General features: G+C 49.6%; 1 protein-coding gene across 3 annotated transcripts in view; it reads left to right on the top strand.

Moving 5' to 3' along the window:
• The window catches only part of LOC144611755 (leucine-rich repeat and fibronectin type III domain-containing protein 1-like protein), a 122,754-nt gene extending 110,833 nt beyond the window's left edge, over nt 1–11,921 (top strand). For all 3 annotated transcript variants that reach the window (XM_078430995.1, XM_078430993.1, XM_078430994.1), the window contains one exon: nt 10,618–11,921. In XM_078430995.1, the coding sequence (XP_078287121.1) occupies nt 10,618–11,248 (631 nt within the window). In that variant the 3' untranslated portion in view covers nt 11,249–11,921. The remainder of the gene's footprint in view (nt 1–10,617) is intronic.
• The last annotated feature ends 5,579 nt before the right edge of the window (nt 11,922–17,500 follow it).

Genomic DNA, 17,500 nt, shown 5'->3' with positions numbered 1-17,500 from the left:
AAAAGTCAAGGATTCCAGAGCTAAGGAAGTGTGTGTGTGCGTGTGCGTGTGCGTGTGTGGTGTGCACATATATGAGTGTGTGTGTGTGTGTGTGTGGTGTGTGTGTGGTGTGTATGTGTGGTGTGTATGTGTGGTGTGCATATATATGAGTGTGTGTCTGTGTGTGTGTGTGCGTATATATGTGTGTGTGTGTGTGTGTGCATGTGTGTGTGTTTGAGAATATCTGCATAAGTGTGTGGGTGTGTATGTGTGTGTGCAAGTGGTGTGTGTGTGTGTGTGTGTGGTGTGTGCGTGTGTGTGTGTGGTGTGTGCATGTGTGTGTGTGGTGTGGGTGTGTGTGTATGTGTGTGTGTGTGTGTGTGTGTGTGTGTGTGTGTGTGTGGTGTGTGTGTGTGTGTGTGTGTGTGTGTGTGTGTGTGTGTGTGTGTGTGTAGTGTGTGTGTGTGTGGGTGTGTGTGTGTGTGTGTGTATGGGGGGGTTTGTGTATAGCTCTATGGCAGTATGGCAGCATTTAATGGGCCTGATACCTGGGGATTTTCGGTTGCAGGTACCTATGGTTGTGAACTCCAGCATAAACCAATGAAAATGACATTGGAGCAGAGAGTCTCAAAGGTGAAAGAGAAGGTCTGATCTTGTTGAACAAAACAGCCACCAAAGACAGCTGTGATCTGCACTGGTGCAGTTGGAAAATCATCTGCTGAAAATTCTCAATGTGTCACTAATGTGGAGGTCGGGTTGGCATATTGACTTGCTGCGATCAATAAGAAGTGTAAAGACAGCAAACAGATAAATAAATAAATGTGAACGGCAGGTCCCAGGACAGTGGCAGTGGGCGGTTTCACCAACGTTTAGCTTCGCAGTCAGGCCAGGAGTTGCTCAGCTGGTCAATAACATCTCTGTATCTGAAGTTAATTATCTCTGCTGCCTAATGGAACACTACTTTATGCAACTTTGTGACATCAATATTGAAGACTTCAATATGAAAAATCTTACTGGAAATCCATGCATTTCAGTCTAGTGTGACCCTACACAGGAACTTGTTTGTGTGCGACCTTAAAAGATCTGTCTGATTTTGTCCCTTCCACCAGGAACTCAGAATATGTCACAGTCAACCACCAGTTGAATTTATTGTCACGTGTACCGAGGTACAGTGAAAAGCTTTCTGTTGCGTGCTAACTGGTCAGCAGTCGCGCGGCACGGTAGCGCAGCGGTAGAGTTGCTGCCTTACAGCGAATGCAGCGCCGGAGACTCAGGTTCGATCCTGACTACGGGCGCCGTCTGTACGGAGTTTGTACGTTCTCCCTGTGACCTGCGTGGGTTTTCTCCGAGATCTTCGGTTTCCTCCCACACTCCAAAGACGTGCAGGTTTGTAGGTTAATTGACTGGGTAAATGTAAAAATTGTCCCTAGTGTGTGTAGGATAGTGTTAATGTGCGGGGATCGCTGGGAGGCGCGGACTCGGTGGGCCGAAGGGCCTGTTTCCGCGCTGTATCTCTAAATCTAAAATACAAGGCATGATTGTAATCGATCCATCCACAGTGTATAGATACTACTTAGTGCAAGGTAAAACCAGCAAAGTCCAATCAAGGATAGTCCAAGTGTTAGTCGGGACATCCCGTATTTTGGGCCGAATTGGTTTGTCCCGTACGGGACCGCCCTTGTCCCGTATTGGTAGGGTTGCCAACTTCCTCACTCCCAAATAAGCGACAAAGGGTGACGTCACCGCCCCGGTGGAGCGGGAGCCATTGGTGGAGCGGGAGCACGTGGCCGCTGGCCGGGTGAGGTCACGTGGGGCGCAGGGCGGTGACGTCACCTTATCCCGTATTTGGGAGTGAGGAAGTTGGCCAGCCTAGTCTATATAGACAATGTCTATCGCCTTGCCTTCGACAACCTTCTTGGATACTTCTTCAAGAAGCTCAGTTAAATTCATGAGACACCATCTTGCACGTACAAAAACCAAGTCAGGATGTGTCCGTCTCATCTTATCCCTCAGAATCCTCTCCAGTAACTTACAGATGTCAAGCTCACTGGCCTACAGTTAGTTCCCAGGCCTTTACTTGCAGCCCTTCTTAAGTAAAGGCACAACATTAGCAACCCTCCAGTCATCTTGAATCTCGTCTAACAATCTAACAATGGTTCATATATCTCTGCCAGGGCTCCTGTAATTTCCCCTCCATCTTCCCAGAGTGTTCTCATGTATATATCTAATGTGGCCTGGGTGATTTATTTACCTTCACACGCGTTAGAACATCCTGCACCTCCTTGACCATAATACAGATTGTTCTCAAGACACCTCCATTAATTATGCCATTATTCCTCAGTCTTCATGTCTTTCTACACAGTAAAAACGGAGGAGAAATACTCATGTAAGATCTTGCCCATCTCTGTGGCTTTTCACAGGTGACCGCTTTGGTTCCTGAGGGGGCCGATTCCCTCTCCAGTTACCCCTTTCCCTTAAAGTGTTTCAAAAATCTCTCTGGATACTCCTTAATTTTATTAAAGGTAGTTATTTCACAAAATGCTGGGGTAACTCAGCAGGTCAGGCAGCATCACCGGAGAGAAGGAATGGGTGATCTTTCGGGTCGAGACCCTTCTTCAGACTGATCAGAAGGGTCTCGACCCGAAACGTCACCCATTCCTTCTCTCCTGAGACGCTGCCTGACCTGCTGAGTTACTCCAGCATTTTGTGAAATAAATACCTTCGATTTGTACCAGCATCTGCAGTTATTTTCTTACACTACCTTAATTTTATTAGTTTCGTTCAATTTAGTTTAGTGGTACAGCGCAAAAAGAGGCCCTTCGGCCCACCAAGTCCGCACCGACCAGCGATCCCCTATCCCACACACACACAAAGGGAAAATGTTCCATTTTTACAGATGCCAATTAACCTACAAACCTGTACGTCTTTGGAGGGTTGGAGGAAACCGGAGCACCCGGAGAAAACCCACGCAGGTCACGGGGAGAACGTACAAACTCCGTACAGACAGCACCCATAGTCAGGTTCGAACCCCGGTCTCTGGTGCTGTGAGGCAGCAACACTATTACTGTACCACCATACTGCCAGCTTACAACCCAATCCAATTAATGAATACTGAATTTTCAAATTCAGGTGCAATATATTCTCCCACACACATTCACCTTCTATAGACAATAGACAATAGACAATAGGTGCAGGAGGAGGCCATTCGGCCCGTCGAGCCAGCACCGCCATTCAATGTGATCATGGCTGATCATTCTCAATCAGTACCCCGTTCCTGCCTTCTCCCTATACCCCCTGATTCCGCTATCCTTAAGAGCTCTATCTAGCTCTCTCTTGAATGCATTCAGAGAATTGGCCTCCACTGCCTTCTGAGGCAGAGAATTCCACAAATTTACAACTCTCTGACTGAAAAGGTTTTTCCTCATCTCAGTTCTAAATGGCCTACCTCTTATTCTTAAACTGTGGCCCCTTGTTCTGGACTCCCCCAACATTGGGAACATGTTTCCTGCCTCTAACGTGTCCAACCCCTTAATAATCTTATACGTTTCAATAAGATCCCCTCTCATTCTTCTACCTTCATTCCTCTTACTCAACCCGTCCCTCCATTTATTTGCCAGAGCAGTCTCTTCCCCCCTTCATGCCCTTCTGACTTCCTTCTTAGGTATACCCCTCAGTCACTTAAACTCCTTCAGTGTTACATTAGAAACCAGTTGCTATACATGGCCCATGCCTCCTCCTTTTTAGTTAGTTAGTTTATTTATTTATTGTCACATGTACATAGAAGCAGAGAGAAGCTGGCTCTGGAGAGGGTCCAGAGGAGGTTTACGAGAATGATCCCAGGAATGAGTGGGTTAACATATGATGAGCGTTTGTTGGCACTGGGCCTGTACTCGCTGGAGTTTAGAAGGATGAGGGGGGGCCTGATTGAAACTTTACCGAATAGTGAAAGACCTGGATAGAGTGGATGTCGAGAGGATGTTTCCACTAGTGGGAGAGTCTAGGACCATCGTGTCAGAATAAAAGGACGTACCTTTAGGAAGGAGATGAGGAAGAATTTCTTTAGCCAGAGGGTGGTGAATCTGTGGGATTCATTGCCACAGACGGCTGTGGAGGACAAGTCAGTGGATATTGTTAAGGCAGCGTTAGATAGATTCTAGATTAGTACCGGTGTCAGGGGTTATGGGGAGAAGGGAGGAGAATGGGGTTAGGAGGGAGAGATAGATCAGCCATGATTGAATGGAGTAGTAGACCTGATGGGCCGAATGGCCTAATTCTGCTCCTATGATTCTGCCGCTATGATTAATGACCTTATGTGTAATCAGAACTAGGAATGGCATCATAGAAACATAGAAACATAGAAAATAGGTGCAGGAGTAGTCCATTCGGCCCTTCGAGCCTGCACCGCCATTCAATATGATCATGGCTGATCATCCAACTCAGTATCCCGTACCTGCCTTCTCTCCATACCCCCTGATCCCTTTAGCCACAAGGGCCACATCTAATTCCCTCTTAAATATAGCCAATGAACTGGCCTCAACTACCTTCTCTGGCAGAGAATTCCACAGATTCACCACTCTGTGTGAAAAAAAACGTTCTCATCTCGGTCCTAAAAGACTTCCCCCTTATCCTTAAACTGTGACCCCTTGTTCTGGACTTCCCCAACATCGGGAACAATCTTCCTGCATCTAGCCTGTCCAACCCCTTAAGAATTTTGTAAGTTTCTATAAGATCCCCCTCAATCTTCTAAATTCCAGCGAGTACAAGCCGAGTCTATCCAGTCTTTCTTCATATGAAAGTCCTGCCATCCCAGGAATCAATCTGGTCAACCTTCTCTGTACTCCCTCTATGGCAAGAATGTCTTTCCTCAGATTAGGAGACCAAAACTGTACGCAATACTCCAGGTATTGGTGGTCTCACCAAGGCCCTGTACAACTGCAGCAGAACCTCCCTGCTCCTATACGCATGATCTCCGCCCCTTGCCTCCCCACGCCAGCCTGCTCCTGCTCCGCCTGTCTTCAGTCAAAAGAGATTAAAATAAACTAAAGAACTCCAATCAATCTCTCCAATTTGGCAGATTGATTGACTATTTTGTTTAGATAATATGAAACCAAAGTAATCTCCTTGCAAGAGTTAGCGGATGTGTTGGTCTAATCATCTGCATTAGTGTTAAGCCACGGGCTCCCCCGTGAGTCGCCGATCTGGCAGTTGGGGTTTAGATGGTCCGTGTGCTTGGGGTTGTACAGAGGAATCAGTGAGAGACAGAGAGAGAGAGAACGCAGATGTGCAGGAAGGAACTGCAGGTGCTGGTTTAAACCGAAGATAGACACAAAAAGCTGGAGTAACTCAGTGGGACAGGCAGCATCTCTGGAGAGAAGGAATGGGTGACGTTTTTGGTCGAGACCCTTCTTCAGACTGAAGTTCTACGAGCAGAATTAGGCCATTCGGCCCATCGAGTCTACCCCACCATTCAACCATGGCTGATCGATCTCTCCATCCTCACCCCATTCTCCTGCCTTCTCAGTTTAGTTTGGTTTAGAGATACAGTGCGGAAACACTCATTCCTTTTCTCCAGAGATGCTGCCTGTCCCGCTGAGTTACTCCAGCACTTTGTGTCTGTCTTTGGTGTAAACCAGCATCTGCAGTTCCTTCCAACGCAATAAACTCATTTCTGCGTTGCTGAATCTATCTATCTCTGCCTTTACAATATCCACTGACTTGGCCTCCATCGCCGACTGATTACACAGAAGTTCATAAATTATAGGAGCAGAATGAGGCCATTTGGCCCATCGAGTCTACTCTGCCATTCAATCATGGCTGATCTATCTCTCCCTCCTAACCCCATTCTCCTGCCTTCTCCACATAACCCCTGACAACCGCACTAATCAACAATCTGCTGGGTTAGCTATTGCAAAACACAACATTTGTGTTCATGTTCAACGTGAAGTTTAATTAAAAGAGAAAAAGAAGCTGTTACACTCTCAGGAGAGAGATAATTGCATGTTTTTAGATAATCATAGGTATTTATAGTGATCTGTTTGGAATCATGATAACGCTCATCGTGATTGCATTCAGCCTAATTTTAATTAATATTTTCGTCTTTCAAGCAGTGACTAATATTATCATTTCGTATTCAATGATATGAAGAAACAAAAGTCTCGTATTTCATGCAGTGCCCTGTCGAACTTCTCAGTCTGTCACTGCTTCTGGGCTTTCAAAGCCTTCTAGCAAACGGTAGAATCCATGAACAATAAGGGATGTGTATCCTGATGTGTATCCAGCTGTGTGTTGTCTGGCAGGAGATACAGGCCAGACACTTTGCCAAGGTGGCGCGGTGGCGCATCGGGTAGAGCTGCTGCCTCACAGCGCCAGAGACCCGGGTTACATCCCGACTACGGGAGCTGTCAGTACGGAGTTTGTACGTTCTCCCCGTGATTTTTTAGATTTCGAGATACAGCGCGGAAACAGGCCCTTCGGCCCACCACGTCCGCGCCGACCAGCGATCCCAGCACATTAACACTACACACTAGGGACAATTTTTACATTTGCCCAGCCAATTAACCTACAAACCTGCACGTCTTTGAAGTGTGGGAGGAAACCGAAGATCTCGGAGAAAACCCACGCAGGTCACGGGGAGAACGTACAAACTCCGTACAGACAGCGCCCGTAGTCAGGATCGAACCTGAATCTCCGGCGCTGCATTTGCTGTAAGGCAGCAACTCTACTGCTGCGCCACCGTGCCGCCCAATGTGAGCACGTGGGTTTTCTCCAGGTGCTCCAGGTTCCTCCCACACTCCAAATACATGCAGGTTTGTAGGCTAATTGGCTTTGGTAAAATTGTAAATTGTCCCTTGTGCGTGTAGGATAATGTTGGTGTGCGGGGGTTGCTGGCCAGTATGGACTCAATGGGCCGAAGGGCCTGTTTCCACGCACCGGGCCGGTCTTGGCCCACCGAGTCCACGCCGACCAGCGATCCCCACACACCCAACACTATCCTACACACACTAGGGACAATTTACAATTTTACTCAAGCCAATTAACCTACAAATGTGTAATCCCACTTTTTAAAAAGGGAGGGAGAGAGAAAACGGGGAATTATAGACCAGTTAGCCTAACATCGGTAGTGGGGGAAATGCTAGAGTCAGTTATTAAAGATGTGATAGCATTACATTTGGAAAGTGGTGAAATCATCGGACAAAGTCAGCATGGATTTACCAAAGGCAAATCATGTCTGACGAATCTTATAGAATTTTTCGAGGATGTAACTAGTAGAGTGGATAAGGGAGAACCAGTCGATGTGTTATATCTGGACTTTCAGAAGGCCTTCGACAAGATCCCACATAGGAGATTGGTGTACAAACTTAAAGCAGAAGTAGGCCATTTTGCCCTTTGAGCCTGCACCGCCATTCAATATGATCATGGCTGATCATCCAACTCAGTATCCCGTACCTGCCTTCTCTCCATACCCCCTGATCCCTTTAGCCACAAGGGCCACATCTAACTCCCTCTTAAATATAGCCAATGAACTGGCCTCAACTACCTTCTCTGGCAGAGAATTCCACAGATTCACCACTCTGTGTGAAAAAAAACGTTCTCATCTCGGTCCTAAAAGACTTCCCCCTTATCCTTAAACTGTGACCCCTTGTTCTGGACTTCCCCAACATCGGGAACAATCTTCCCGCATCTAGCCTGTCCAACTCCTTAAGAATTTTAGATGTTTCTGTAAGATCCCCCCTCAGTCTTCTAAATTCCAGCGAGTACAAGCCCAGTCTATCCAGTCTTTCTTCATATGAAAGTCCTGCCATCCCAGGGATCAATCTGGTGAACCTTCCCTGTACTCCCTCTAAGGCTAGTACACAACAAGGTCATTATTTGTCCTTGCGGAGAGAGCTTTGTGTGGAAGAACGTACCAGCTCCTTCCTTTGCTGCCTCCAGCCCACTACAATCGTCGGCCATCTGTTGGGAAAGCAATTATATTTCCCTGTTCTCCTCCCCCTCCAATGATGCGTCGACATTATCCTGCGGAACTGATGGACTCTCACCTCCTCACACTGCAAACACAGAGTAGCACTTGTATCTTCACCCTCACCTGTTCATGCAGTCATAGAGTGATACAGTGTGGAGACAGGCCCTTCGGCCCAACTTGCCCACACCGCCCAACATGTCCCAGCTACACTAGTGCCACCAGCCTGCCAATAGACAACAGACAACAGACAATAGACAATAGGTGCAGGAGGAGGCAATTCGGCCCTTCGAGCCAGCACTGCTATTCACCGTGATCATGGCTGATCATTCACAATCAGTACCCCGTTCCTGCCCTCTCCCCATACCCCCTGACTCCACTATCATTAAGAGCTCTATCTAGCTCTCTTTTGAAAGCCTCCAGAGAATTGGCCTCCACTGCCTTCTGAGGCAGAGAATTCCACAGATTCACAACTTTCTGAATGAAAAAGGTTTTCCTCATCTCCGTTCTAAATGGACTACCCCTTGCCCTTTGGCCCACATCCCTTTAAACCAATCCCATCCATGTCCCCACTGGCTAACTCCAGCATTTTGTGTCTATTTTCGGTTTAGAGGGATATGGGCCAAATGCTGGCAAAAGGGACTAGTGTAGATGGGGCATCTTGGTCAGCATGGACAAGTTGGGCTGAAGGGCCTGGATGACTCTATGACTCTAAATATCACGGATTATATCTAATTCCACAACTTCCTTTTAGGCCAACATTGTGTCAGGTATATTTACGCAAAGTGGCATGGATGTACATCTTATGTTGTTGCCGTTATAGTTTCAGTATCAGTTTAGTTTATTGTCACGTGTACCGACCGAGGTGCAGTGAAAAGCTTTTGTTGCGTGCTAACCAGTCAGCGGAAAGACTGTGCATGATTACAATCGAGCCATTCACAGTGTACAGATAATAATAATAATAATAATAATGCATTACATTTATATAGCGCTTTTCAAACACTCAAAGACGCTTTACAGGAATTTCTAGAACATAGAGAATTGAATAAATTGATAAATAAGTAAACGTACAGAAAAAGGAGGCGGAAGGTGAGTGACCTTCAGTGGTTGAAGGCAGTGCTGAACAGGTGAGACTTCAGTGATGTTTTGAATGTGGTGAGTGAGGAGGAGTCTCTGACGGTTTGGGGTAGTGAGTTCCATAGGGTGGGAGCAGCGATGGAGAAAGCCCTGTCCCCCCAGGATCTGAGTTTGGTCCGGATGGGGGGGGATAGGAGATTGGCAGCAGCAGAGCGGAGGGTGCAGGTGGGAGTGTGCCTGTGGAGGAGGTCAGTCAGGTAGGATGGGGCCAGGTTATGGAGGGCTTTGTAGGTCATGAGGAGGATTTTGTACTGGATTCTCTGGGGGATGGGGAGCCAGTGGAGTTTGTAAAGGACGGGGGTGATATGGTCATGATAAGGGAATGCATAGGAAAGAACTGCAGATGCTGGTTTAAAATGAAGATAGACACAAAACACTGGAGTAACTCAGCGGGACAGGCAGCATCACTGGAGGGAAGGAATGGGTGACGTTTCGGGTCGAGACCCTTCTTCAGACTGATTGTGATAAGGGAACGACATTTAGAACAAAGTAAACTCGGTAAAGTCTGATCAATGATAGTCCGAGGGTCTACAATGAGGTAGATAGTTCAGCAATGGTCTCCAGTTGCGGTAAGATGATTCAGTCGTCATATAGCAGCTGTGAAGAAACTGTCCCTGAATCCATAGGAAAAAAAACTGCAGATGTTGGTTAAAATCGAAGGTAGACACAGAATGCTGGAGTAACTCAGCGGGTCAATAGACAATAGACAATAGACAATAGGTGCAGGAGGAGGCCATTCGGCCCTTCGAGCCAGCACCGCCATTCAATGTGATCATGGCTGATCATTCTCAATCAGTACCCCGTTCCTGCCTTCTCCCCATACCCCCTGACTCTGCGATCCTTAAGAGCTCTATCTAGCTCTCTCTTGAATGCATTCAGAGAATTGGCCTCCACTGCCTTCTGAGGCAGAGAATTCCACAGATTCACACCTCTCTGACTGAAAAAGTTTTTCCTCATCTCAGTTCTAAATGGCCTACCCCTTATTCTTAAACTGTGGCCCCTGGTTCTGGACTCCCCCAACATTGGGAACATGTTTCCTGCCTCCAACGTGTCGAACCCCTTAATAATCTTATAGGTTTCGATAAGATCTCCTCTCATCCTTCTAAATTCCTGTGTATACAAGCGTAGCCGCTCCAGTCTTTCAACATATGATGGTCCCGCCATTCCGCAGTTCCGGGTCAGGAGAAGGGTCTCGACCCGAAACGTCACCCATTCCTTCTCTCCCGAGATGCTGCCTGACCCGCTGAGTTACTCCAGCACTCTGTGAAACGTCACCTATCCATGTTCTCCACAGATGCTGCCTGACCCGCTGAGTTACTCCAGCACTCTGTGAAACGTCACCTATCCATGTTCTCCACAGATGCTGCCTGACCCGCTGAGTTACTCCAGCACTCTGTGAAACGTCACCTATCCATGTTCCCCACAGATGCTGCCAGACCCGCTGAGTTACTCCAGCATGGTGTGTCTACCTCTCCCTGAGTGTGTTGCAGTTGTTGAAGGTACGTTGGGAAGTTCACTGCTGTTTGCTGTTTGCTTCGCAGAATGATCCCGTCTTCCAGCAAGACGTTTGTGGTGAAGGACCTGGTGGCGGGGCGAGACTACGACCTGTGCGTCCTGGCCGTGTACGATGACAGGACCACGTCCCTGACGGCCACCAGAGGCGTGGGATGTGTGCAGTTCACTACAGAGAGAGAGTTCGCCCAGTGCCACTCCACACACACCCAGTTCCTTGGTGGGACCATGATCATCATCATCGGGGGCATCATAGTGGCCGCTGTCTTGGTCTTCATCATCATCCTGATGATCAGGTACAAGGTGTACAACAGCTCGGCCGACAGCAAGGCCATGGTCAGCAATGTCTACTCCCAGACCAACGGAAGCCACCAAGGCTCCCTACCACCGTCCACCTCAAAGCTGGAGGAGCAGGTCCAGGAGGTGCTGATGGACCCCACCAAAGAAACCTTGGCCGTAGCTTTAACTTCGGGCTGCGACACCCTCTCGGTCACCCCCAGCCCGTCTTTCCCAGCCGAGGATGTCAGCCCTCACAAAGGCCGGAGAACTCGTTCTGCCGTGGAGCAGCTGAGGGAAGGCCCACGCTCCCTGAAGGAGGGTCCAGGAGTCGAACAAGGCAGCACCACCTCAAAGCAGCCGCAGGGCAAAGAGCACAAGTGAAGGATGGATTCTGGTGGCCCTGCCCACGGCTGGAACTGTTGGATATTCCCCGGTGGTCTCCAGACTCCTGGGGTCTCCATTGTCCAGCTCCCGGGAACACACCATGGCGAATGGGCTGCATCCAAGAACCACAAACAATGCCTGTTATTCTCTTCCATTTTTGTACATAATATATTTTTGATACCTCGAAGCATGGCATTTGAAGAGTGTCTGATGTGTCCTAGATAAGTATGTGTCTGTGGGTGTCTGTATCTACCAGATATGTACAGGAACAGCCAGGGTAGGAAAGTCTGCCGCACTGCATCAGTTGTCTGTGTTAAGCGGAGTCTATAACTCCGAACTACAGCCACCATTAGTTGGAACATTCTGCCACATCTACACGTCCTCACGGATCCTACATGAATTTCAATTATTTCATTAAACTTCCTGTTGCCCTCACTGTATCTCCACCATTTCACCAGCTCCTGCCTTTTCATTTAAGGTCAGTATAGGTGTGATTTACTGCAGCATCTTCCGGTGGCTTTTGTTTGGGTCCAATTTTTCTTCCTCTCTGTGGAAATGTGAATGTGTGAAAATACAGCCCGGTGTCTGTGTGTGTGAGTGTGCGTGTGTGTGTGGGGTGTGTGTGTGTGGGGTGTGTGTGTGTGGGGTGTGTGTGTGTGGGGTGTGTGTGTGTGGGGTGTGTGTGTGTGGTGTGTGTGTGTGTGGGGTGTGTGTGTGTGTGGGGTGCGTGTGTGGTGTGTGTGTGTGTGGTGTGTGTGTGTGTGTTGTGTGTGTGTGTGTACACGTCAGTGTGTTTCTCCCAAACATCATCATTTACCCTCACACTGTGTCAGCCTCTGGTGATTTCTGTTCTGCACCAACATGAACCAATGCACTCCCCTCACTCCCCCTCCCCCCAACCCCACCTACCCCCCACCCTCCCCCACTCTCCCCACCCTCCCCACTCCCCTCCACCCTACCCCACTCTCCCCCACCCTCCCCACCCTCCCCCTATTCCCCCCACCCTCCCCCTACTCTCCCCACCCTCCCCCCACCCTCCCCACCCTCCCCTACTCCCCCCCACTCTCCCCTACTCCCCCACACCCTACCCCAACTTCCACCCTCCCCCACCCTCCCCCACTCCCCCCCACCCTCCCCCTCACCCTCCCTCTACTTCCACCCTCCCCCCACTCCCCCCCACCCTCCCCCTACTCCCCCCACTCTCCCCACCCTCCCCCCACCCTCCTCCCACCCTACCCCACTCTCCCCACTCCCCTCCACCCTACCCTACTCCCCCCACTCTCCCCCACCCTCCCCCCCACCCTACCCCACCCTCCCCCCACCCTACCCCACCCTCCCCCCACCCTACCCCACCCTCCCCCCACCCTACCCCACCCTCCCCCACTCCTCCCCACCCTTCCCCACTCCCCCCCACCCTTCCCCACTCCTCCCCACCCTCCCCCACCTTCCCCCACCTTCCCCCCACCCACCCCCCACACCCTCCCCCTACTCCCCCCCCACCCTCCCCCTACTCCTCCCCCCACCCTCCCCTATTCCCCCCACCCTCCCCCTACTCCCCCCCTACTCCCCCCCACCCTCCCCACTCCTCCCCTATTCCCCCCACCCTCCCCCTACTCCCCCCCTACTCCCCCCCACCCTCCCCACTCCTCCCCTATTCCCCCCACCCTCCCCCTACTCCCCCCACCCTCCCCCACCCTCCCCTATTCCCCCCACCCTCCCCACCCTCCCCCTACTCCCCCCCACCCTCCCCCTACTCCCCCCCCCTACTCCCCCCCACCCTCCCCACTCTACATCCTCATTGTGGATGTGATGTTACAATATCCCTGCTTCTGCTGGTCCCAGACGTCTGCCCTCTGCACCAATGACAGATGCCGTGCCCTCTACCACCGATGCCCACCCTCTCTGGGCTATAACTCTGTTCCCACACCCCTCACGATGGTGGAGAAGTCGTGGGGCCAACCCCTCCAGCTGTGCTCCTGTGCTGCCAAAGATTACAGTTATTCTGTGATAGGGAATAAACGACCGGACCAAGGGCAAGGACTCCAACCACAAAGCTACTTTACTTTAATTTAGTTTAGAGATTCAGCGCGGAAACAGGCCCTTCGGCCCACCTAGTCCGCGCCGACCAGCGATCCCCGCTCACTAACACTATCCTACACACACTGGGGACAATTTACTTTTACACCAAGCCAGTTAACCTACAAACCTGCACGTCTTTGGAGTGTGGGAGGAAATCAAAGATCTCGGAGAAAACCCACGCAGGTCACGGGGAGAACGTACAAACTCCGCACGGACAGTGCCCGTAGTCGGGATGGAACCCGGGTCTCTGGCGCTGCAAGCGCTGTGAGGCAGCAGCTCTACCCGCTGCGCCACCGTGTGTAGGATAGTGCTGGTGTGTGGGGTGGTTGTTGGCCGGCACGGACTCGGTGGGCCGAAGGGCCTGTTTCCGCGTCGCATCTCTAAACTTAAACGTCTCTCTGACAGCACCTCCCAAACACTGCCACCCCTCCCATCACGGGCAGGGAACACCACGCCCTGCTGGGCTCACCTCCACCTCCCTCCCTCCCGGCCGAACCACTGTCCTGACCTGTAGATGTGTGGCCTTATCCTCACCGTCATTATCCCACATGCACGTTGCAGGTGTACGCTTCACCTGAAGGGCTGCAGTGGCTCAAGGTGACACAACCCAACACCTTCTGAAGGACAACAAGAGAGGCAGTTAAATACTGCACCTGACTCTGACTCCAGTGTGGTGGTGAATCTGTGGGATTCATTGCCATAGACGGCTGTGGAGGCCAAGTCAGTGGGTATTTTTAAGGCGGAGATTGACAGATTCTTGATCAGTACGGGTGTCGGGGGTTATGGGGGGCAAGGCAGGAGAATGGGGTTTGGAGAGAGATAGATCAGCCATGATTGAATGGCGGAGTGTACTTGATGGGCCGAATGGCCTAATTCTGCTCCTATCACTTATAACTTTATGAACATTTTGACAAATCAATAAATAAAAATATCCAAGCCAGTAAGAAAACATTAGAACAGTGGTCCGATTCCCCCACTCCCACCCCTCGTTTCCCTTTATCTCCCCCCCTCTTTCCTCTCCCCCCCATTCTTTCGACCCCCACCCCTCCCCTCAACTTTACATTTCACTCCTCGTTCTATCTGACGCCATTCTCACCTCCAACCTTTGTTGCTTACTCCACCCATCACACCTGTATCCACCTATCACTCACCATGCTTTGTCCTCATCTCTCTCTTCCACTTTCCACCCCCCCACCCCCCCCCCACTCCATCAGTCTGAAGAAGGGTCCCGACCCGAATCGCCGCCTGTCCATTCCCTCCACAGATGCTGCCTGACCCGCTGAGTTACTCCAGCACTTTGTGTTTTGAATTCTAAGTCCAGCCTCTGCAGTTCCTTTTGTCTCCAAGACTCTGAGTCACTGGACTGTGTGTATAAGGTGCCAGTTCACACACTGTATATACATCGACACTTCACCCAATGTCCCTACTCTGAGTTATAAAGTGAACATTTTATTACAAAAATGATTTAATAAACTATAAACTTTTATAACGAAAACAAAACTGGGCTGAAATCTGAAGTCTTGCCACAACTTTTTCTGCTGTTTTCCAATACTTATCTGTTGATGTTCTCCTCGCGCTGTGTTCCTTGATGAACGGGGATTGGGAATTCTTGTGCCCACATCTTGCTCTGTGGTCTGTGGAGGGCGGTGTGGAATTCGGTCCTGGCTTCTGCGTTCTTCAAGCTGGTGGTTCCAGTTCAGGTGGGACATTTAAACTCGAAGAAAACTGCATTTTAGTGACTCAAATAAATCGCCGGCTTTAAAAAGCTTTTGAGGTGCCGAGGCTTGTGAGATGTGGTCAGAGCCTGCAACATCGGTGGGGAGGGAGGTACTTGGTCAATAATGGCTCAGCAGTCTGCTTCTCTGCTCAGACATTTAGATTTAGATTTAGAGATACAGCGCGGAAACAGGCCCTTCGGCCCACCGAGTCTGTGCCGCCCAGCGATCCCCGCACATTAACACTATCCTACACACACTAGGGACAATTTTTACATTTACAAAGCCAATTAACCTACATACCTGCATGTCTTTGGAGTGTGGGAGGAAACCGAAGATCTCGGAGAAAACCCACGCAGGTCACGGGGAGAACGTACAAACTCCGTACAGACGGCGCCCGTAGTCAGGATCGAACCTGAGTCTCCGGCGCTGCATTCGCTGTAAGGCAGCAACTCTACCATTACGCCACCGTGCCACCCAAATGTTCAATAATGTTCAAATAATCTCCATCAGTACCCCGTTCCTGATTTCGCTCCATATCCCTTGATTCCGTTAGCTCTAAGAGCTAAATCTAACTCTCTCTTGAAAACATCCAGTGAATTGGCCTCCACTGCCTTCTGTGGCAGAAAATTCCACAGATTCACAACTCTCTGGGTGAAAATGTTTTTCCTCATCTCAGTCCTAAATGGCTGACCGCTTGTTCTTAAACTGTGTGTGGCAATAGACAATAGACAATAGACAATAGGTGCAGGAGGAGGCCATTCGGCCCTTCGATGTGATCATGTGATCATGGCTGATCATTCTCAATCAGTACACCGTTCCTGCCTTCTCCCCATACCCCCTGACTCTGCTATCCTTAAGAGCTCTATCTAGGTCCCTGGTTCTGGACTCCCCCAACATGGGGAACATTTTTCCTGCGTCTAGCCTGTCCAATCCTTTAAGAATTTTATATGTTTGTATAAGATCCCCTCTCATCCTTCTAAATGCTAGTGAATACCAGCCCAAAATGTGTTGATGTCATTCATACAGATGGGATCTGAGTGGAGTTTGGGAGCAGTGGGTTGACTGAGTTACTCAGTCCAACCAATCGCTCCGAGCGGTGACACAACTCAGGAGCGCAAGGCAGAACTTGGAGAAGGAGAAAGTCTCCCATTATTCTTTTATAAACCCTGTGGAGCTGACCTAATTCCTCCTTTGCAACAGAGCGTGGAGTGTTGCTAAATATAATCCTTGGTGAGAATGTGTGTGAGCTGCTCTTTGTGTTGTGGGTTGGCAGTTGGAACCAATGTGCCCTGAAAGTGTTAGTGACCGAGGCACTTCACGCACATTTGATGAAAACCCAACACATGCAGAGAATCAAAGATTCTGGAGTAACTCAGCGGGTCAGGCAGCATCTCTGGAGAACATGGATAGGTGACGTTTCACAGAGTGCTGGAGTAACTCAGCAGGTCAGGCAGCATCTGTGGAGAGAAATAATGGGTGACGTTTCGGGTGTAGACCCTTCTTCAGACTGAGAGAAGGAAGAATCAATTAACTTGTTCAATTTAGTTTATTGGCACGTGTACTGAGCTAAATGCATTGATTGTAATCATATATTGTATTTCCACTGACTGGTTAGCACGCAACAAAAGCTTTTCACTGTACCTCGTGACAATAAACTAAACTGAATAGTGAAAAGCTTTTGTTGCGCGCTAACATGCCATCAGAAAGACAACACATGATTACAATCGAGCCGTCCACAGGGTAGATACATGATAAGGGAATGACGTTTAGTGCAAGACAAAGCCAGCAAAGTCCGATCAAGGATAGTCCGAGGGTCACCAATGAGGTAGATAGTAGTTCAGCACTGCTCTCTAGTTGGTGAGAGGATGGTTCAGTTGCCTGATAACAGCCGGGAAGAAACTGTCCCTGAATCTGGAGGTGTGCGTTTTCACACTTCTGTACCTCTTGCCCGATGGGAGAGATGAGAAGAGGGAGTGGCCGGGGTGAGACTGGTCCTTGATTATGCTGCTGGCCTTGATGAGAGAAGATGGATTTTCAGGTGTGAGAAGCTGAGAGAATGTCAGCTCTCACACTGTAGATTAAGCCATTCAGCTTGTACTCTCAGGCAGTTGTAGATTCACAGAGTCATACTGGACCAAACAGGCCCTTCGGCCCAACTCATCCATGCCATCCTAGATGCTCCATTGAAACATAGAAACATAGACAATAGGTGCAGGAGTAGGCCATTCGGCCCTTCGAGCCAGCACCACCATTCAATACGATCGTGGCTGATCATCCAAAATCAGTACCCCCGTTCCTGCTTTCTCCCCATACCCCTTGATTCCGTTATCCCTAAGAGCTAAATCTAACTCTCTCTTGAAAACATCCAGTGAATCGACCTCCACTGCCTTCTGTGGCAGAGAAGCAAGTACCATTTTCTCGTGTTTGGCCCATTCCCCTCTGACCTTCTCTA

The sequence above is a fragment of the Rhinoraja longicauda genome, chromosome 41, assembly GCF_053455715.1.
Source record: "Rhinoraja longicauda isolate Sanriku21f chromosome 41, sRhiLon1.1, whole genome shotgun sequence".
In the NCBI taxonomy this organism is placed as follows: Eukaryota; Metazoa; Chordata; class Chondrichthyes; order Rajiformes; family Arhynchobatidae; genus Rhinoraja; species Rhinoraja longicauda.
Note: the sequence above shows the minus strand (reverse complement) of the source record. Positions and strands in the feature narration are given on the sequence as shown.